The sequence below is a fragment of the Bicyclus anynana genome, chromosome 6 (assembly GCF_947172395.1).
Source record: "Bicyclus anynana chromosome 6, ilBicAnyn1.1, whole genome shotgun sequence".
Lineage (NCBI taxonomy): Eukaryota > Metazoa > Arthropoda > Insecta > Lepidoptera > Nymphalidae > Bicyclus > Bicyclus anynana.
In genome coordinates, this window is record NC_069088.1 from 7,702,283 (window position 1) to 7,724,926 (window position 22,644).

Here is a 22,644-nt window from a genome sequence, read left to right on the forward strand (position 1 = left end):
AATCTAGAGGTTTTGTGAATGTCATAACACTTCTGTTAACATTTTAAAAATTTAGCATTATGAAACCTAAAAGAATAAAAAATTCATGCTTAAACCCGACATAAATGTTGAGCCTTAAATGAGAGACTTAATCTATTGAGGTTATTTTCCATAACATAGAAGTAGCTCAATAACAACAATTTCTATAAATAGATTTGATTTTATAAAAAGCAATCTGTTTTTATTTATTGAATTATATTTGCGGAATGTGTTTTTGTGTTTTAGAATAGAAATACATAAAAATAACTTTAAATATTATACTACGATTATAAATAGGTATAATAAAGCATCATATGACGTGCGATTTAAATCACCCAAATCTAAATAAACAACTAGTTTTAAACAGATATAGAATACAATTTTAATTCTGAATATTAATATATTAGGTAATAGCTGATAACATAAGTGGGAAACATTTTTTTCCAGGAAACAGGAAGTTGAAAATACTATTTAGTGTGACTTTGGTATAGGTTCTATATTTAATATAATAATCTATTTTTAGTTGAAGGTAGGTCCTAAAAATTTAATTTTAAGTACCATAAATTTTTCTGGAATAAAAAGTAGCCTACATGGTGCTTAATGATCTTATCTGTTTTCCAGTAAAAGTCGCATTCAAATCTGCTCCGGAAATAAAATGTCCGGTTTCAGCTTTCTTGTTTCTTTTCTTTGTTTTCTTCTTTGGAGAGCAACAGACAGACAAAATAAAAAAATTATAAAAACCCTTTTTGATAAAACATTATTATTTTGAAATCACAGATTTAAATTTTATTTATAACCTTGATGATGAAATTCTATAATTTAAATAAATAAATTAAAAAAAAGGTTCGAAATAAATTTTTATTCATTGGTAAATTGGCAAAATTCAATTTTAGCTTTTAGTTACATTATGATTATAATATGAAAATTTTAGCGAGCCCGCTTAAAAACAAATAAAATATTCTTTATTCCATTATGAATTCGCACACCAAATCCCCTTGGCCTTTAAAATGATTTTAGTGACTAATATAATCAGTAATATTTAACCTTCACAATAGGTCCAACAAAAACTCAATCATAACCAAGACCTCTATACCTAATGATATGTAAATGAATATCTAATATAGTAAGCACTCGTAGCACCCTCAGTCGACTAAAATCTTTCCTCCTTTAATTAACTTCTTGCTTGAGGAACAGTAAGTTTGTATCATGATCATTAACAGCCGATGGACGTCCACTGTAAACAAAGGCCTCTTACATGGATATCCAAATACCACAGTCACCGCCAGCATCCAGCGGCTCGCTGCAACCCGCCCGTTCTACCTAGCGGGGGATCGACCAACATTGCGCTTTTTGGTACGGGATAGCACCTTGAGACCCAACATCCTTCGGCTCTTCGAGCTATGTGCCCTGCCCATTGCCACTACTATGTATGTACCAGGTAGCTACTTTAATACTGAAAGAGAAAATGGGAGGTAAAAAAGACTCGCGACGTTGGTGGTAGGCTTGGATGGATGGGACACCATCGTTTAGAAGGTAGGGGGGGTTTTTAGCCGGTAACAGTCTGGCACTACAAAACATGGGTGTCTAAGAGTCTCCACGGAAAAAAAAGCTACTCACCTTCTACGTCGATAAGGATAGGCATAGCTGACATTAATCAATAATTAAACAGGGCAGCTTATCGATTATGATAATCGAACTCAGTATTTCTAAGTTTTAAAGCAAAATATTTCCAACTGTGTCCGAGAGGTCGTCAAAGTAAAAAAAAATATTGTTAATAAAAAATTATCAAATAATATTAACTACTTAATTAATATGTTACAACTTACCACTTATCTGTTTAAAGTGATCACAAAAATTAGATTGACAGTAGACACCAGCGAGTTTAGATACGGCACACAAAAATTCGCCAAGATTTGTGGCACCTATCGAATATATAATAAATAAATGCGAAAGGTCGAAAACCGCTAGACGTACACAGATAAAATTTGGCAATTAGGTAGTTTATAGTAGGTAGGTATCGCTAAGAAAGCATTTGGCAAAAGAGTCGGATTAAGAAGGTTTTAGAGTGGAAGAAGTCGCGGGTGTCCGCTAGTCACAAATAATTCATTCTAGTATTCTTTCGTTGTGTATTTACAGCTACAGGTCACTCTTACCTACAGAAGCCTATTTCTATTTATTATAGAATAAAACCACGATAGTCCAGTATATACCAGGTATAGCCTCCGCCTACGATTTGAAGGGCGTAGTTTCGTATCCGCTCCGGGACATGTGTCTCCTTTGCTGTTATGTGCATTTTAGGAAATAAAATATCACGTGTCTTAAACAGTGAAGGAAAAAATATCATGAGGAAACCTAAGAATTTTCTTAACTATCTACGTGTGTAAAGTATGATAATTCGCATTGGGCCTGCGTGGTGGACTATTAGTCTGAGAGGAGACCCGAGCTCAACAATGAGTTGTTAATGATGATGATGATAGATGATGAAAGAATATATGATGATAGATGATATGAAAGAAGTCGAAGTATAGAATCGAATTTTAGCTAATATGGATTTTTAATTCGCCGATACGTGGCGTATTACGAATATGTGTAGACGCTCCCTTAGACTTACTGGTTTAGTCGGCCTCGGTCCCATGTAAAATTGTTCTCGCGCGAGACTTCATTTTGATCAAACTTAAAACCTTATTTCCGGTTCTACTAACAGACAGACTAGGCTAAACTAAATAAGTAAGTTTATTTGAAAGTTAAAAATGATAAAAAATAAACGCGTTGTAACTTTTAAATTTAAATAATATCTAAGTCCAGTCGGTCAATAATTTTGAAAATTTTAGATACTAGTTTTGTGTAAAAATTTTATTAAACTCATCGGTCATCATTATTAACCCATAATTGGTTCACAGTTTAGCACGAACACCTCTCAGAATGAGAGGGGTTAGCCTATTTTTCCAGCACGCTAGCGTAATGCGAATTGGCAGACTTCACACAAATAGAGAATGGACATAATTTTCAGGTTTGCAGGTTTCCTCACGATGTTTTATCCTTCACTGTTTGAGAGAAGTGATATTAATTTATTATAATGCGCATAACTGAAAAGATTTATGCCCCAGACCGCATTCAAACCTACGACCCGTCCCAAAATCCCGAATCAAAGGCAGATATAAATCCACTGGGCTATTTATTAATGTATCTACCTAAAAATAACCTCAGCCTCCAACAGCCTTCATAGGACATGCAATAAAGACGTCCTTCACTCATCATTACGACACGCGTTAAGCATAAATTCATAAGACTCATGTGTATGTTTTTTCACCGACAACACACAGCAATACTGTTTACAATATTTATATGAATGTTCAACAGCTTGTATTAGAAATGGCTTGCCCAAAGTAATGCAACCAACCGACAAAAGAGGAGAATACACGCATCGTAAAAACAACGACCACTGCGCCAAGAGTGCATTTTTAAAAACTACAGCCGAATGGTAATTGAATATGAAGTATAGTATTAGAAGAAGATATTAATTAATTAGGTACTATATGCAATAAAAACAACTAGCTGGCTTTATGATAATATAAAGACCATGACAATGTCGACATAAAACGTAAAGTTAATGTATAGTTATGTCGATAACTGGCTATCTTGTTAATTTGAATACACTACCGCGACCAGTACTGTCATCGACATCAGGACATTTATTTAAGATGACAGAACTTGACGGAAATAAATAACAGCACTGATGACAAAAAATTAAAAAAAAAATTAGACTCCTAATAAACAGTCAATACCTACTACTGCTACGTATAAACGACCTTAGAGTCAAATAATCTTTTTATTTATTACAAGTTAAGTTAAGCAGGCTAACTTGTTATGAGAAGAATGAAAATCAAAACCCCTACCGGTTTCTACACGACATGGTACCGGAACGCTAAATCGCTTGGCGGTAGGTAACTAGCCACGACCGAAGCCTCAAACCAACCAGACCTGGACCAATTAAGAAAACCTTTATCGGTCCAGGCGAGGATCGAACCCAGGACCTCCGTCTTGTAAATCCATCGCGCATACCACTGCGCCACAGAGGCCTTTAAAATTTCTATGGCCGTTAAAATTTTTATTTTATCCATGTTTTTATATCAATTATTCCAACGCATTATTTTAAAGTAATTCGCTTTTTTATTATCATTACTATCAACGTCCAGTTCACACCATTATAGGTAAAATTAGTAGAAAATGCTTTAGGGCATTTTAAATATTGCCATTGCCAAATGCGCAATTAAGATTTAAGACAAACCAACAAACAAACAAATTTTAATTTATCGTCGCCTTCGCTTTGATTCCAAATTCAATCGCATATCTAGATATATAAAAGAAAGTCGTGTTAGTTAATCCACTTATAACTCAAGAACGGCTGAACCGATTTAGCTGAAAATTGGCAGGGAAGTAGTTTAGAGCCAGGAGAAGGACATAGGATACTTTTTATCCCGTTCGACAGCATTCCCGTGTAACTTCAAATAAAACGCAAAACGCAAATGAAAGCTATGTAATTGACGTATAATGACAGATATGTAATGACGTATGGATGACAATTTGATATTTTATTATATAGGTAGGAGTATGGTAGGAGTAGGGTAGGGGTAGGGTAGAAGTAGGGTAGGGTAGAGTAGGGGTAGGTTAGGGTAGTGGTACGCGGACGAAGTCGCGGGCGTCCGCTAGTTTTATTTAAATTGTTATGTAGTTAACAGTATTCGACTTGGATTACCTTAACCTTAACCTTAGGGTTACCTGAAACAGACGCTTATCAATATTTATAAAGAATTATTGATATGCTTTTGTCAAAATTTAGTGCCCCCAATATTAATTCAATAAATGACGTGATAGTCCAGTGGATATGACCTCTGCCTTCCATTCGGACGGCGTAGGTTCCAATCCGGTCTGGGGCATGCACCTCTAACTTTTCAGTTATGCGCATTTAAAGAAATTAAATATCACAAGTCCCAAACGGTGAAGGAAAAACATCGTGAGGAAACCTGCTTACCTGATAGTTTTCTTAATTCACTACGTGTGTTACTTAATTCACAGCGGATGCTGACGCTGATGCTGATTTAATGTTATTTTTAATAATAAATTAATAATAATTTAGATAATAATTTAGATAAATTTCATATTTTCTTAACTTCTGTGTTTTAATTAACCGAAAAAAAAATTACTAAATACCTAACCTAAGTATTATCAATACTGGAATTGTATTAAAGGTAAATTGTATTTTAAAAACAATAGTTGAGCTGCTTTTTCAGCTTGTAATCTGCTTCGGGAAGGTTTGTATACAATTCCGGCACTGCTGAATAATTGTTCGCTGGGAATACTTGCAGGCTGAGGTGACAGGAATATCAGCATTAGCATCATCAACGAACAATGCGGATGATGATTCTGATGCTGATGTTTAAAATTAATCTGATGATCAGCTGATCCTAATGCTGATGCTGATGTTCGCAACAACCCTATTCCAGACTTCGGTGCGTCCCATAACAAACTATTAAGTCCATGAAAACTGTCCGACGAGGCACTTCATTACAACCTAAGTGCTGATTTTTTTGCCGAAATCTAAAGATGACTTGGATGGATTAATGTTTTGTAAAGTTAAAAAATACCTCCCAGGTCTTTTCATTTTTCAATGTAACATTAAAAAAATAAATACCATTATATAATTTTAATTAAAGTTGCCAAAATAATACGTGCTGGCCGGTACTATATTACAATGCGTCACGCAGCGAACTATGACGTCACAAGCGTGTATATAGATGGTTGCGCGAGAGTCTATTAGATAGTCAGAACTGAGACGCGGTTAGCAACCCTCAAGAAAATCATATTGTTTAGTTAGTTTAGTGTTTCGTCAAGCTGAGAATTGACTCTTGAAAGGTAGGATATAATATAATAGGCATTACAGGAAATATTTTAAAAAGTGTGATGTGAATTTTTTTCGTTTGATTCGAAAAAGCGAAACGGATTTTCATTTCAGCGGTGACGAATAAATTTTTTGACCTTTCATATTACATAATGGTTAGAGTGATTTAATATAAAATAATGGATTAGTCAATTAATAATAATTTTAACATTTAAAAAAGTGCTTTAAATTATTATGCTATTTAATTAGATTTTTAATATTAGAAAAAATATATTACAATGTTTTCATACACAATACTCTAAAGTAGGTATATTAAAATGCCTCTGTAAATTTCCTAATAACTACCTTTTTTTTTGGTAACGGGGAGGGAAATCTCTTACTGAGATACCTGACGGGATGAGACGAGAAGTGAGACTTACTACTAAAACCTCTTCAGTGGCCACCCTCAGTGCATTTTAGTATTCTCCATGACCTCCACCGACAAACATAATAACTATTATGTTTGTGACAATATTGTCACAAGCGAAATATGTACTACTTATTAAATTCATAATTAATATCAAAATTAATTTATTTCAAGTTGGGTTAGTTTTGCACAGCACTTTTGAAACGTCAAGTTTGAATATTTGTAAAAACTCTATATACCACTGGATCAGAGGGCAGGTTCTGCTGAGAAGAACCGACAAGAAACTCAACAGTTGATCTTTTAAAAAAAACTCATACTAGGTGTATTGCAATAATTTACAATTGTTAACATCATTAAAATTTCTTTTGGATTTCTTAGGTAGCATCTTTATCATTAAGGAACTCATCTATTATAATTTTTTTTTCTCATTATTTTCATTTTTCATTTTCATATCATTATTGTATTATTTTTTAATATTTCAATGTTATATTCTGAAAAATGCACGATACGTACTTTATATTCTAAAAACATTGTCAAAAAAATAACAGGTAAATAATCCCAAAGAAAACTAAAACAAAGCAGACTTGTATAGACTAACATACAATCGCTTCGCGTAGAGCTGATTTTTACCAATTAACTTTTTTAGTTAATTCGTTCTATCTTTGTTTTATCTTAATAAAACGAATTCTATATTATTTTGCTGCAAGCTATTGTCCAAACATATTAAAAAAAACACATAACAGTTCAGTAGTTTCGGATTACACACAAATTAAAAAAAGTGTTTCACACTTCGTATCTCGATTTTTTGTTTTTTTTTTATGATTCTATGATTTCTACACTCTACTCTACTCTAATTATAGTGTAAATTTCCTAGGGTGATATGTGCTGAGCTGTAAAGGGGTCAGGTATTTTACTAAAAATGCAATACATTATCCCTCTTTTCTGTAAAGTTTCCCTACTGTGTAAGATCATCTAATTTTTGGTTCAGACAAAAACGACTACCATTTACCAAATTATACAAACAACAAACGAATAAAACAAAAACTAAAAAATATATAGGTATACACGAGTATATCTATATACTTAAACACAAAATTTATTTAGGTACAGTCCTAATTAACAAAATTTTAAGTGTTCATAAATCTTATTACCTAAATCATATCAATGTGAAGAAAAAAATACCTTCAATAAAATGGCCATCTTTAACAGCAAAATAATACGTAAATTTTAAAACATAAAAACGCAAACGTATATTTCATATAGAACCTATCAACGTTTATATTTTCCATAGTATCTAACAATTCAAAGATAATAATAACGACTGCTAATCATTTCAAGTTACATTAAAATTACCTAAAAGTCACGTACATAGAATATAATCATCAGATAAAAGTAATAATATCATATAAGAAGTATAATATTATCTTCATAAAAATACAAAATTTACAAAGAGCTGATAAATTTTCTTCTTCGAACATTACAATTTCTATTCTTGTGATGAAAATATATATTTATATACATTACAACTTGGTTGTGCAATATTTCCTGACTTATATTACCACAATTATTTTAACTTTACAAAAACCTACCAGATTGTAATTTGCAGATTTCATTATGCACCCATGCATGCATCTGCTTCTAAATTCAAAAATTTTTGATGTACGATATAAATTGAATATACCTATTATAATTTATTATTATAAAGCAACATTAAATTAAAGGATAGTAAAAAATACCTACCTACTTCAGGTCTGATTTTAGCGAAATATTCTTACTAAAACTATTCTTATTGTGATTATATTGTGATTATTGTGATATATGTGATTTGTATTTATTTGCATAATTATTTTTTCGACATGACAACCTAACACCCATCTAAATTTTCCGTTGAAAATAAATACACATTTATGTTAATTAGAGTCATTCTGATATCGGCCATCGGCTCTTCGAAGTATCTGCCCCGCTCATTGCCACTTCAGTTTCAAGACAAGCTATATTGTTGACTTTGATCCTTCTCTGAATTTTTGATTCGATCTTGCAGTGTTCCTGTGAGATGGACATTTTAAAGTTTTAAAATTCAATAGCAAGACTAAACATATTAAAATAATAGAAATTAAACAAGCAACAACAAAAACCTAAGTTGTATATGTCTATAAATTAAATATAGTTAGGTACGTACGTAGTAAGACTACTACGTACGTTCTACTTTATAGTATTGTAATTTGTAATCTGTGGTTTCCGAAGCTGGTATCATAGTTATAAATATTTATTTATATTACTATTATGATATGATTATGTATTATGATGTTGTTTGAAAGCCTTCAATAAAAAAAATGAAAAAAAATTTAAATTTATTGAATCTATAGTTTTCTCGTTTAACCCTTCCGAGATATCGTGCATCAATATATGTTATACTTGACCGGACCGGTTACGAATTAATAGAATTTATTTATTTTCCACTTTTAAAAAGTCCATCAATGTAGCAAACTAAAGCGTAGATGATATTCTTCTTTTTTAACCGATTATTAAGAAAAAAATCTTTTTTTTTACCCGACTGCAAGAAGGGTTACGTTTTTCGCGCGTATCATGTATGTATGTATATATGTATGTAATATTCTTTATTACCTCATATCTTCCAAACCTCTGAACGGATTTACGTAGTTAGGATATCGTTAGATTTATCTCAATAACCCAAGTGATTTTAGATAGGTGAAACTAAAAAAAAATAAAAAGACGACTGCGAGACGCTATAGACTCGAGGTCAAAAAAAAATTTTTTTTTAAATATTTCAATATGGGTATCAAATTCAAGAGCTTTTTTGTGAGGATTTTAAAATGGTATATCATGACCATGTTTAAAAAAAACTACATTTAGAAAAACGTTATTTATTAGTTGTCTATACAAAATACGCGAGGCGGATGACTGTAGGTGCGAGCAGGTTTGTGAAGTGAAGTTATAAAATAGACTAAATTAAATATATTGATTATAAAAATCGGCTAAGTGCGAGTCGGATTCGCGCACCGAGCGTTCCGTAGATTTTTTTGAATATTTGCTAAACCACGGTTGGACGTATAAATTATCGTACTTTGTAATAAACGTAATAAAAAAATCCGAAATGAACCATCTATCGTAACTAAAAAGTGTGAAATAAATATATTATTTAAAGAAATAAAAAAACCCGACTGCATAAAGTATAAAAAAAACTGAAAAGAAAAAAACAAGGTCAGTCCAGAAGTGTAGAAAGCAATTAGAAAACAGTCGGGACCTATTAAATAATTTAAATAATATAGAAGAAAATCATTTTATCCAATATCTAAGGTCCCGACTGTATTCTAAGGTATTATTTAGGACTGTATTTTATTTTAAGGTTTAGAACGTATACGTCAATATACATAATATCTTGTGAGTAATACAAATCAATTAATCTTAACAGCTAATGTAGTATGTTTGTAATACGCACTATTCTTCGAATCTACTTGTCGATTTTAAGCAATTTGGGTGTTTTTGTAGTGAGTTAGAAAAAAGCATTTTTTTCCTAATTTTTTCTTTTTGTTAACTTATCTTGGAAACCATTAAACCTATTTTAATGTTGTTTTAACTTGTATTTTTTTATTAATTATTTAATTAATTCATAAATTCTTAACTACCGAGGCCTAAAAATCTGTAGCTACTTTTAAGGGTTCCGTAGTACAGTATTAAGCTTTTAAGCGCAAATTTTTGTTAGAGTTAAATGTATCCCCCCCCCCCCCTCCCCCCATTACCGGCTAAACGGTTGTTTATGGATAAGTAGGATATATAATTAAATTATAAGGAAAACTGTTAGCCTTGGTAGCCCAGTGGATATGACCTCTGCCTCCGATTTCGGAGGGTGTGGGTTCGAATCCGGTCCGGGGCATACACCTCCAACTTTTCAGTTGTGTATTCTCAAACGGTGAATGAAAACATCGTGAGGAAACCTGCATACCATTAAACACATTGCTATTTAAAGAGTAGGTAATAGTAGATCAACTTAAAAAACGTAATTGGAAATTGAAACAGTTGATAAAGAAACAGAAAAAGATACAGTTGTCAGTAAGATAACTCAGAGTAGGTATGTTAAAACTAGAAAGCTTAAATTTAATAATATGGGTATGTCTTTATAGTGGTGAAAAGAAAATTTGAAAAATAAATATTTTTGGGGTTCTTTCACGTAAAGTGAGAATTAATTTTGTATCGTCTAGCCCATGGTGTGGGAATCCTAATTGATATTTTTGTGCTTTACATAAAATGCTAACTTAATCTACGGAACCCTACACTACGCGTAGCCCGACAAGTACTCGGCCGGTTTTTTGTACCTACGAATACGTCTGGCATACGTTGGAATAAAAATGTAGGTACCTACAGACTGTTAAGCTTCGGTAATTATAAATTTATAAATTACTTGATAAAAAATTAACATCTGCTTTAACCATCCAATCAATGCTGTAAACTGGATGTCATGAATTATAATTATTTACTTATCATAAAATCCGGTTTACATGACTACTGACAATTAAAATTTTCCATGGGTAGTTTCATAAAATCTTCTGTTTTTTGTTCTTGAATTAACTTAGCAAATTTAAACCATACCTATATAATTATAATAATATCAACAACAAAAACACTTTATTATACCAAAAAATTTTACAAAAACAAATGAAGTGCGAAAACAAGCAATAAGTAGGTAAGGTGTAACGACAGCCAAAATACAAAAATATACTTACTTAAAACTACATAAACTAAGTAACACATTAGAATACACAAATACCAATATTGATATAAACCTAATAAAATATTTATTATACAATCGGAAGTTTGTTTTTTACGCATACCGGCTATAACACTAAACTGATTTTTTAAATTCTTATACCAATGGAAAGCTTCATAATCAGCGAGTAACATAGGCCATATTTTATCCCCATATTCCGACGGGAAACCATGCGCAATAGTATAAAGATAAATATGTTATTGATAATCTTCTTCTGTTTTCAACAGTAGGTGCGATCCGTCGAAATGAGCTATACGGCTGCCGAAAACACCGTCGCCTCTAGTACGTGGGCGGCGACTAATCTCTTCTATGTGTTACTGGTTCCTGTCCTACTCCTCTGGTACACCTACTGGAGGTCATCACGAAGGCGCTTGTATGAACTTGCCGAAAAACTCCCTGGACCTGAAGGATTACCGCTCCTAGGGAATGCTCTGGAGTTCACTGGAGGCTCTCATGGTTCGTTGCACACGTTAGCTTCATCTATACTTATATTATAAAGCTGAAGAGTTTGTTTGATAGTTTTGATTGAACGCGCTAATCTCAGGAACTACCGGTCCGATTTGAAAAATTCTTGCAGTGTTAGATAGCCCATTTATCGAGGAAGGCTATTGGCTATATATTATCTCCATATTCCTACGGAAATGGGAACCACGCGGGTGAAACCGCGCGGCGTCAGTAATAATATTTTTTTGCCGTGACTACCGGCTTACCAGCAATATGCATAGCCTGTGTGGTGTGTATCCTTAAAAGCTAACTCGCTATATATAGATAGACTGTCAGTCTGTCACTTAAAATCTGATGATATCGTAGTCAAAAGATAAATGCTTAATTAAGTCAAAAAAAAATCAAGGAATGTAAGCGTAAATCAATTAGCTTCCACACGCATTTTATATCGAATATCTTATAAGATCTATAAATAGCAGCTAGCAGCAATTTTGGTCTATTAAATTAGTGATGCTAATATAAGGCATTTAGCCTTATATTACCTGCCTATTATTTTTCACTAATAGGTTAGATACACAAAATTATTCTGTAGAAAATGTAAATGAAACCTATTTCAAATGCTATTATCTAGCCTAAGTGGTTTTTGATGCTTTTCGTGCATGATTAAATATGTGATGTTCCATATATGCATGGTATTTGTATATAATTTAAATAATATATATAATTTGTATATATATTATTTATATCTCCTCAGTTAAATAATTTACAAAAGTCGTTTTTTTACATTCAAGAAATATTCAAACGCATCGTGGAAAGGGGCAACGAATTTGACGAACAATCCGCCGTTAAGATCTGGATAGGTCCCAGGCTTCTCTTGTTCCTGTATGATCCACGGGATGTCGAACTCATTCTATCATCCAACGTTCACATCGACAAGGCAGAGGAGTACAGATTTTTCAAGCCCTGGCTTGGAGAAGGCCTGCTTATTAGTACAGGTAAGTCCTTAAAACCTCTCATGCTGTGGCGTTTCACCAACATTATATTGACATTTAAACCATGAAGACTCAGTCAATATCTGTCGACAATAGCTAAGTCCAATTACACAAACGTAATTTATGCAACATGGACATGCTACTTAACTTAATTAAATGCTGCACAAACATTATACTTTGATAATAACTTAATGATACGTTTAAATAAATTAGTGTCAAAGGGGTGTTATATATTACACGCGTCATACGTAATAGAAGCATATTTGTCACTAACATATTGTCTATTTGTTCACCTATTAAATAGAATCCAAAGCGCGATTTTCATCAAGACATTTTGTTTCCAATTAATTAAGCAATAAACTTATTGCGTATATCAGAAATAGGTACCTACCCACTCGTAGTTACTTGACAATGACAAATGAAATGTTTATTTTGGCAAATACACTACTGATTATTCTAAACTAGTTGACCTGGAACTTCACACCAATGTAAATTAGAATTGAAAATGAACGTAATTATCGATTGTTTCGTTTTTTGGATGTTTATTGGGGTCCGTTCACTATTAAATTATTCATTAGTCTTATTTAATTTTTAGTTTAGTTTAATTATAGGATAAGTTTAAATTTTCAAACTATGGTTTAATTTTGAGGTATTTTTGAGGTAGGTACTTACTTCGTATACTCGACTCTAACTTATATTTTTCAATTGTAGGTCAAAAGTGGCGGTCTCACAGAAAACTGATCGCTCCCACATTCCACTTGAACGTGCTTAAGAGCTTCATTGACCTCTTCAACGCCAACTCCAGGACAGTTGTCAATAAACTCAAAAAGGAAGCCGGCACCTTTGATTGTCACGACTACATGAGCGAGTGCACCGTCGAAATCCTTCTTGGTAAGTATCAAACACCTCATCTCTTTTCAGATGTACTTATTTTTCACCCAATCTGCAAATAGAAGAAGCAGATAGTATCTGCTGCCGGGCAATATTTGTATTCATCTTAATATATTCTGATCCAATCGAATACTTTCTTACGGCCTATCATCTTTTAATACGAGTAATAAAGTTTTTAATAGGATTCCACAAAGTATAAAAAACACAATGAATATTAATACGCTTAAAACATACATACAGCCGAACGCAGAACCTCCTCCTTTTTGGAAGTCGGTTAAAAAAGAAACTAAAAGCTTGGCTTGTCGAGAAGGCCTTCTATAGCTACAATGAATTCCTAGAAAATAAAATTTTATGACATTTTACTTTATTGTTTAATGGATTTTAAAAATATGTTTATAATCTATTTATATAGATAATTTATAATTATAATAATAATTGATTTTGTGACGAATACTAGGTAAATTTATGAATATAATTATGTTGATGACTAAAACTGTCGTCGTCATCAACACATATTCGGCTCACTGCTGAGCTCGAGTCTCCTCTCAGAATGAGAGGGATTAGGCCAATAGTCCACCACGCTGGCCCAATGCGGATTGGCAGACTTCACACACGCAGAGAATTAAGATAATTCTCTGGTATGCAGGTTTCCTCACGATGTTTTCCTTCTTTTCTTAAAATGCACACAACTGAAAAGTTGGAGGTGCATGTCCCGGACCGGATTCGAACCCACACCCTCCGGAGGCAGAGGTCATATCCACTGGGCTATCATGGCTCTCGACTAAAACTGTAGTAGGACCAATTCTGTACATTGAAGATATTTTGAATAATTTCATTAGGAAATAGATGTTGAGTATCAAACCTTGGTTCTTACTTTAATACTTGAGACATACCTGCTGATTAGTTACTAAATACATAGGCTAAAGTGTACTTTATGCGAATGAGGAGCGTTGGACAAGTAAAGTATACTTTAAAAATATGCTGACAAAGGCAATTCATATTATTTTATCAGATTTAGAATTAGAAATTCTATGTTTCAAACACTGATTTCAATAATCATCATTATCACCATCATTATCTTATCAACCATAACGTATGAAATACGCGTCTAGTGTTACTTCTTGCAAGGGAAGGTGGAGGGAACTAGGCCACGCGTAAGGTCACCAATGCGATGGACCGACCAGATTAAATCTGCTGTAGGCGGTCCCTTGCATGAATGTACGCGACTCACTACACAAAGGGAGAAGTCGCGAATGCTTGTGAGGCGATTACATCTGCCTCGTCTTAAAGACCACGACCGCTCTGTCAAGATCGCAGCGACAAAGAAGAAGAAGTTACTTCTTATGGTTTTTCGTTAAAAAAAAGAAAATAGAACTCTTGTTGGCACGATGAGAAAGGAGGATTTACAAAATCCCAAACAAGAGATAACCGGTATACAGAGTACGATCACCTGGCAATCGTCGTTTTTTTAAAAAAGTACATCGCGGAAATGTTAATAATTACTATTTACATTATATTTGGACGACCTTCGTTACTTATTTATAGTATCTCTTGATGAAACAAATCAAAATGTTTTACTATTTAGGTACCCTGCATTAAACTGGTTTTCATTGCGGGCTCAATCTTTTGTTTTATTTTTATTACTACTAGTCGTTCAGCTTTACTTGTATGCTGCTTGCTTGTAGGGAAAACCACGTGATATTTTGGTTTTTCACAAAATTTTACGTGGTTTTCCCGCACGAACCATGGATTTTTTCGGGATAAAAAGTAGCCTAAGTACATTCGTGCGTACTATTTTTTCTTTTTTTTTATTCTTTACAAATTAGCCCTTGACTACAATCTCATCTGGTGGTAAGTGATGATGCAATCTAAGATGGAAGCGGGCTAACATGTTAGGAGGAGGAATATCTTTCGGTTTCTACACGACATCGTACCGGAACGCTAAATCGCTTGGCGGTACGTCTTTGCCTCCCACCAGCCAGACCTGGACCAATTAATGGGCGACAGACGGTTGAACTAACCTTACTGCGTACCGGTCAGGGATGTTGTCTCCCTTTCAGACTCTTGAACCAACAGTGACCTTGACTGCACAGCGACTATCGGATCGGATTGTCCCGATAAGTAGTAGTTTCAGTCAATGGTCTGATGGCAAAAAGCTTTGACCAACACCTTAAGAAGTTTTCGCTTGATTGTTTTATCCAGAGTCGGATACAGAAGGCAGTGATTCTTGAGACGACATGACGTATGGTTCCTCACTCTGGAGCCTTGACTTCCGGTTGCTTGGTCACTCAGGTGTCCCGCAGCGGGATTTTGATTATTTTTATAAATATTTAATAGTGTTTGTAGCCTACGTATATAATGCTCAATAATCTCCTCGATCTTGTAAATCAAATTGATTTTCACACGGACAAGTCACATTCGCCTACTAGTTGTTTATAATATTGACAATATTTCTTGCAACCCATAGGTAAGGCTGCCTTTGGTATTTTACTTCTTTTGTACTATGTTTCTATTTTATTTAACTTTGACATTGTTGTACATATAAAGGCAAATAAATAAACAAACGTCTTAATGAGATTTTTCTTACACGGTTGTATTGTGGACGAAGTCTTTGCAACATTGTTGTCTATTACAACAATGTTGCAAAGACTTCAGGAAGTTATTGTCGTACTTTTTATAGTTTTACATTTAAAGCTTAGCTTAGAATTATAATTTATAATGTGACAGTTAATGGTTTTTTATTGTTCTCTAAGTAATTAATATCCATATAGTAATATATAAAGCGGAAGAGTTTGTTTGTTTGATTGAACGCGCTAATCTCAGGAACTTATAGGTCGGTCGGTCATTTCTCGGGGGAAACCACACGGGTGAAACCACGCGGTGTCAGCTAGTGATGTATAAGCCCTCATTCGCACGAGAGTGTTTTAAAGGACATTAAAAAAGCTTTCAAAAATTGTATGAAGTTAAATGAAGGTCTATTTCCAATGCCCAAAATTTAAATGCAACACTGCTTGAAAAACAAATGAAACAGTTATGCATGTATAATAAGAAATAATTTTCCATAATTTAACCCCTAAGGCACGGATAAAAATTGATTATTACCTAAAATGTGTGTGAAAACTGTAAATTTTCGGGTAGGCGTTTATGTGATTCTGGTCTGTAAGTTATATAGCTAGTACATAACACTTTACTAGTACTAAAAACCAGTATTAAATATTTAAATAAAATATTCAAGTTTTAAGCTGTTATTGATTAACAAGAAAAAGTAGATAGCCTACATACAATATACGTTGTAACGTAGTATATCGAACTTAATCTCAAGGATTTACTACGAAAATGGGTCTCACAAATAAAAATACTATTACTGTGTCTAGTCACGTAGCTCAGTTACTCACAACACTGACCGCCTTGCCCCGTCGTACAGTGATCTTGAAGCATAATGTTTAGCCCAACATCAACACTGATTAAGAGTGTATTTCGATCAGAATGACACTTACTTATGATTTAGAGCCGTGATAGCCCAGTGGATATGACCTCTGCCTCCGATTCCGGAGGGTGAGGTTCGAATCCGGTCCGGGGCATGCACCTCCAACTTTTCAGTTGTGTGTATTTTAAGAAATTAAATATCACGTGTCTCAAACGGTGAAGGAAAACATCGCGAGGAAACCTGCATCCCAGAGAATTTTCTTAATTCTCTGCACGTGTGAAGTCTGCCAATCCGCGTTGGACCAGCGTGGTGGACTATTGGCCTAACCCCTCTCATTCTCAGAAGAGACTCGAGCTTAGCAGTCAGCCGAATATGATTTATAGGGTTGATTTCTATACTTATTTGCGAAATTTATCAAAAAAAAAACGAATAATTTCTGTAAACACGAGGTTTGTTAACTGACTTTTAATCTTAGCCAATATAGAAACAGCCTCAACGAACCTAAGTTTTGAGTTTGTTTCTTATTCTATCACTTAACAGAACTACAGAATCGATTTAGCTCAAAATTGTAATTGAGATGAATTTTTACCTGGATTGACTTATATTTTTAATCCCACAAAATCCATGGTTCACGCGGTATTTGAGAAAAGACAGAATTACAAGCATCTGATAATAATGTACGAAGTCGACGCAAATTATATGAGCTATGAATACAAGCGTATGGTGAGAACTATAAATGTAAACAAGCGATAAGCGATTACTAAATATGCTAGAAATGTATCGTTTAGAATAAAAATATTCGTCGCCTGAGATTTCTCGCAGGGCTTTAGCTCGCGTGAAGCTCGTTTTTACTGAATTTTTTTGTTTGTTACGAGTATATACAACTTTATGCAAATAGCTGTACATAGTTTTGTAGTTTAGCTGTAACCTCGCTCATTGCTTAGACAATTTCCTAGATGCCTTGCGTAGGTAATTCATAATGTCCTCATCTGTATAATTTTCAAAGATTCCTTATAGTAACCTTCCACGCAACTATGAATATGGAAAATAGTATTGTTGTTTTCAATGTAACGTAATTGTCATATCCTGCAATTATGGCATAGCTTAGCGTCAGTAATAAATAATCGCTATTATCAATTTGTGATATACTCGTACCTATAGATATGTATTCAAAGAACTTTAGTTCGTCATTTGACGGACAGTTAAAAGAGGGTCATTGAACTTGTAGCAATACCATTACGGATTAGATGTAAAATAATATATCGTATATAACACGATTGTCCGGAAACAAACATCAATTAATTAAACTGGCTTCTAAAGAAGCAGCGACTGATAGGTATCTCACGGACAAACAAAACCATAAAATGAAAACCACGCTTAAAATTAACAGGCAGATTATTCAACGATTATTATTTCGACATCGACGCTACTATAATTTGCGTCTAGTAGTCCGCACGTTTAAGTGATTCACTATGACATAAGGAAAAGTGTTATAGTAGGTACGCATTAAGTGTCAAGTTTAGCGACCCCCCACAGGCACACGTAATACTAATGGGCGATAATCACCATCCACGGGAGTGCTATACGGTCAAGTATTGCAAGAATCGTTGCGTAAGATTTCGAATTGAACCGAGGTTAATTGACAGGATTTTAATCCGAAAAGTTTTGCTATTATGATTTCGTACTATGAAGAGGTAATAGGTTGAAGTGGAAAATGTAAATCCACTTCATATAAAAGGATACTGAAATATGAACAGATATGTGTAGGATGCGACAAATCAAACTAAAAATGACCTATAGGTATCAAAAGTTAACAAAAGTTGACTTAATGTAATTTATCTATACTTCAGCTTATCAGATAATATAAGCTAAAGAAGACATTGGCTTAGTTAGAACTGTCTAAGGTTTAAAAATCGGTGAAATTGTCGTTTTCATCTTGATCAAATAGTAGCTATTGATTGAAAGTGGCCTATATTCGTTAAATATATTAAAATAAACATTAATGCTGATTTTTATTACAGAAACAGCTATGGGAGTCAGCAAAAGTACTCAAGACCAAAGTGGTTTTGAATATGCTATGGCTGTTATGAAAATGTGCGATATCCTACATTTGAGACACACCAAGATTTGGCTTCGACCTGACCTATTGTTTAACTTTACTCAATACGCTAAATTACAAAATAAACTTCTCAATGTTATTCACGGATTAACAAAAAAGGTACGTATATACAAAAAGTAGATATGAAAAATTATATTTTATTTTGGAAAACAAAATTCTAAATCTTAATTTTATTGAAGGTCATTAAAAGGAAAAAAGAAGAGTTTAAGAATGGAAAACAGTCATCAGCAGCTGCTTACACAGAAGAAAATGGAGTAAACAAAGATGACGTAACGACAAAGGTTACATCTGTGGAAGGCCTTTCATTCGGACAATCAGCTGGACTTAAGGATGATTTGGACGTTGATGAAGACGTTGGGCAAAAGAAACGACTTGCATTCTTAGAACTTCTTCTTGAAAGTGCTCAAGGTGGGGTAGTTATTAGTGATGAAGAAATCAAAGAACAAGTAGACACAATTATGTTTGAGGTACGTATAGTAATAACAGAAAAGAGTTTAAATACGAATAAACCTAAAAAATAAGCTAAAAGAAAAATATTTTTGTAGGGTCATGACACAACCGCAGCTGGTAGCAGTTTCTTCTTGTCTTTAATGGGAATTCATCAAGATATACAAGACAAGGTTGTCGAAGAGTTGGACCAAATATTCGGGGACTCTGACCGCCCAGCTACTTTCCAAGATACTTTAGAGATGAAGTATTTAGAAAGATGTCTGATGGAGACTCTTAGAATGTTCCCACCGGTACCAATCATAGCGCGAGAAATAAAACAGGAAGTTACTCTGCGTGAGTATATTTCGATGGAATTTCGTAAAATAATAACCTTAGAATAAAATGAGACATTCCTCATAAAATATTTTAATCTATTACAGCATCGAATGGTAAGAAAGTGCCAGCGGGTACAACAGTTATCATTGCAACCTACAAATTGCATCGCCGCAGTGATGTATATCCTAATCCTGAAATATTCGACCCTGATAATTTCCTACCAGAGCGCTCTGCGAACCGTCATTACTATGCATTCGTGCCGTTTTCCGCTGGACCAAGGTCATGTGTTGGTGAGTTAAAACTTTTTTTTATTATAAACTAGCGAAACTAATTCAGTTGTTTTTTACAAATGTTTTGTAATGACTGTTTTTGCCAAAATAAATAAAAATAAAAAAAAAATAAAAAAAAAAAATCCCGGGATTGTTTACGGGATAAAAAGTAGCTTACGTTGCTCAATAACCTCTTCTCTTCCTAAGATTAGCCTGGATTACAAACGGAAAACAGAAAGACAGACAAAACATTTAAAAAAACTTTGTTAATGTTTTGCCATCGGGTAAATAATTATAAGCACTTGAGAAATCACAGACAGACACTTAAACTTCTTACTAATATTATAAACCCGAAAGTTTGTATGGATGTTTGTTTGGATGTATGTTTGGATGTTTGTATGGATGTTTGTAGCCTCTCTCTTACTCTTTAAAGCCGCTACTACTGAAGCAATTTGGCTGAAATTTGGAATGGAAATAGATTTTACTTTAGATTAACACATAGGTTACTTTTTATCCCGGAAAATCCATGGTTCCCGCGGGATTTGTGAAAACTGAATTCCACACGGACGAAGTCTACAGAATAGCTATTTATATGTTTTGATAACAAGTAGAAAAAATTAAAAATTTGGATAGAGATATAACTGACAAAGATAAGTCTGCAACTTTGTAAGTTGTTTGTTAAGAACAAATTGAGAAATTCTTAATTTGGTTTTTGACAGGTCGCAAATATGCTATGCTGAAACTGAAGATTCTGCTTTCGACCATCCTGAGAAATTTCCGTGTATATTCTGACATAAAAGAATCAGATTTCAAACTTCAAGCTGATATCATATTGAAACGAGCTGAAGGATTCCAAGTACGATTGGCACCTCGAAAACGAACGACAACGGCCTGCTGAAATAGTCAAGTAAACATAAATATTGATTAAGTATCCATTGGCTGATGGGCTTTCATTTAATCAATGGTTTAGTGTAAAGGTCGTAGCTCATTAGAGCCACCCGGGATTTGACCCACATTTAGAGTTGTTAGTTACGTCTAGAGTGGTTAGTATTTTTCGTATGGATTTGTATTAGCGTTCGCTCACTACATCAACTCCGTACCATCACCGGATCGCCTCGCTTGCGCCATGCGCGGACTGCGACTGGACAACTCAATGATAGCTCGCTGTTGGCATCACCTAACAGACGTGTATTCTGTGACGCCAACAGCGAGCGGCTAGGGCGAAACGCTAATAGACCACCTAAAACGCGCAAGGTTCACTGGTGACCACTTGTCGACTACAAGTGTACACCTAGCGTCGAGGCGGTGCAGGTCGGGTCCCGGGTGGTTCTAATGAGCTACGACCTTAATTCGTAAACCGCCATTTAATATCTATTGTGAATATCTAGAGGCATTACATTTATAAAGGAAGACCCACTAATGGGATGCATAGGTTTTACAGGCTCATCTAAGAACCAAAGGATTTCGTTAATAAGGTACTAAGTACGTTCTTTAATTTTCTTGTTATTGTGTTACTCTAGGCACTACTTTGAATATGTTGTACAACATTAATTTTAAGTGTATTTATCTCTCTCGTCTCTTATAGTTAATTTCACTTTTTAATAAAAAAAAGTTATTTTACATTTGTGTTTTGTCAACTCTGATGTAGCTAGTGATTTTTTACAAGTTAGCATTCACTACAATTTAGAGATTGAAGCGGGCTAACTTGTGAACTTGTGAAGGATGAAAATCCAAACCTCTTTCACAATTTTCGATTTGAGTTCCGATTCACGTCAAATTAAGATTGCACACTATTTAAAATGGGCTGATATCAAAATATATATTATCATGTGCGAAATCATTTAAAATAGATTATAAATTATCTCAGATCAATGAAATAGTTGATAATGGTGCAATTCGTGGGAATAACAAGCAGAATTTCCGTAGTATGAGTTGGTCATTATTCTTGATATTAAAAATAAAATATTTTTTTTTAAATTTCATTCTACTTCACCAAATATTTATCTCAACAAAAAGTCCTGCGTTAAATCAGTTTTTCGTATTGCGATACCAGTACTGACTAAAATTATTGTTAGTTATATTTCTTAGAATTTAGGGTGAAAGTTTATAGCGTCAATTGATGAAGGTTTGTAAGATTAATCTCAATTTCGTACTATTTTTTGAAGAAACATCGCTGTGAATAATTATTTGCATTTGTTATTACTTATGGGCTATACAGAATAAAGAATTGTTTACAATTATTGTTGTTTTATTTAAAAATATAAGTATACTAATTATATCATTAGCGTAAACAAAGTGCATAACCTTCTTGCTTTTCCAAAATTAACAATCCCTCATTCTGAAATGATAAATTCTAATAATCTAGGAATTATAATGAAAGATTGACAAAACAATATTACGAAACTAGTATTAAAATATCAATTAAAAATAAGAAGAACAGTTTCGCGATCAGAAGTTTGTAAATTTAATATTCTATCGGGGTTACTTGTTCCAGGAATCGCGATAGAATGTCAGATTTATACTCGCTTTACAATAGTTGAAAATTTGTGGCGGGAAACCTGCCTTGTACCTTGACTTAGTGATAACCTTATTTTTGCAAGGTAATCACAATTCCGGATCCATAACATC

General features: G+C 33.7%; 1 protein-coding gene across 1 annotated transcript; it reads left to right on the forward strand.

The window, feature by feature from the left end:
• Positions 1 to 5,794: 5,794 nt before the first annotated feature.
• On the forward strand, positions 5,795 to 22,256 carry LOC112054958 (cytochrome P450 4g15). Its single transcript, XM_024094915.2, has 9 exons — positions 5,795 to 5,931; positions 11,337 to 11,565; positions 12,345 to 12,548; positions 13,257 to 13,436; positions 18,885 to 19,081; positions 19,162 to 19,449; positions 19,528 to 19,765; positions 19,852 to 20,037; positions 20,736 to 22,256. Exons 2-9 carry the CDS (start codon positions 11,355 to 11,357, stop codon positions 20,912 to 20,914), a joined length of 1,683 nt encoding a protein of 560 aa, XP_023950683.2. The 5' UTR covers positions 5,795 to 5,931; positions 11,337 to 11,354; the 3' UTR covers positions 20,915 to 22,256.
• Positions 22,257 to 22,644: the final 388 nt, after the last annotated feature.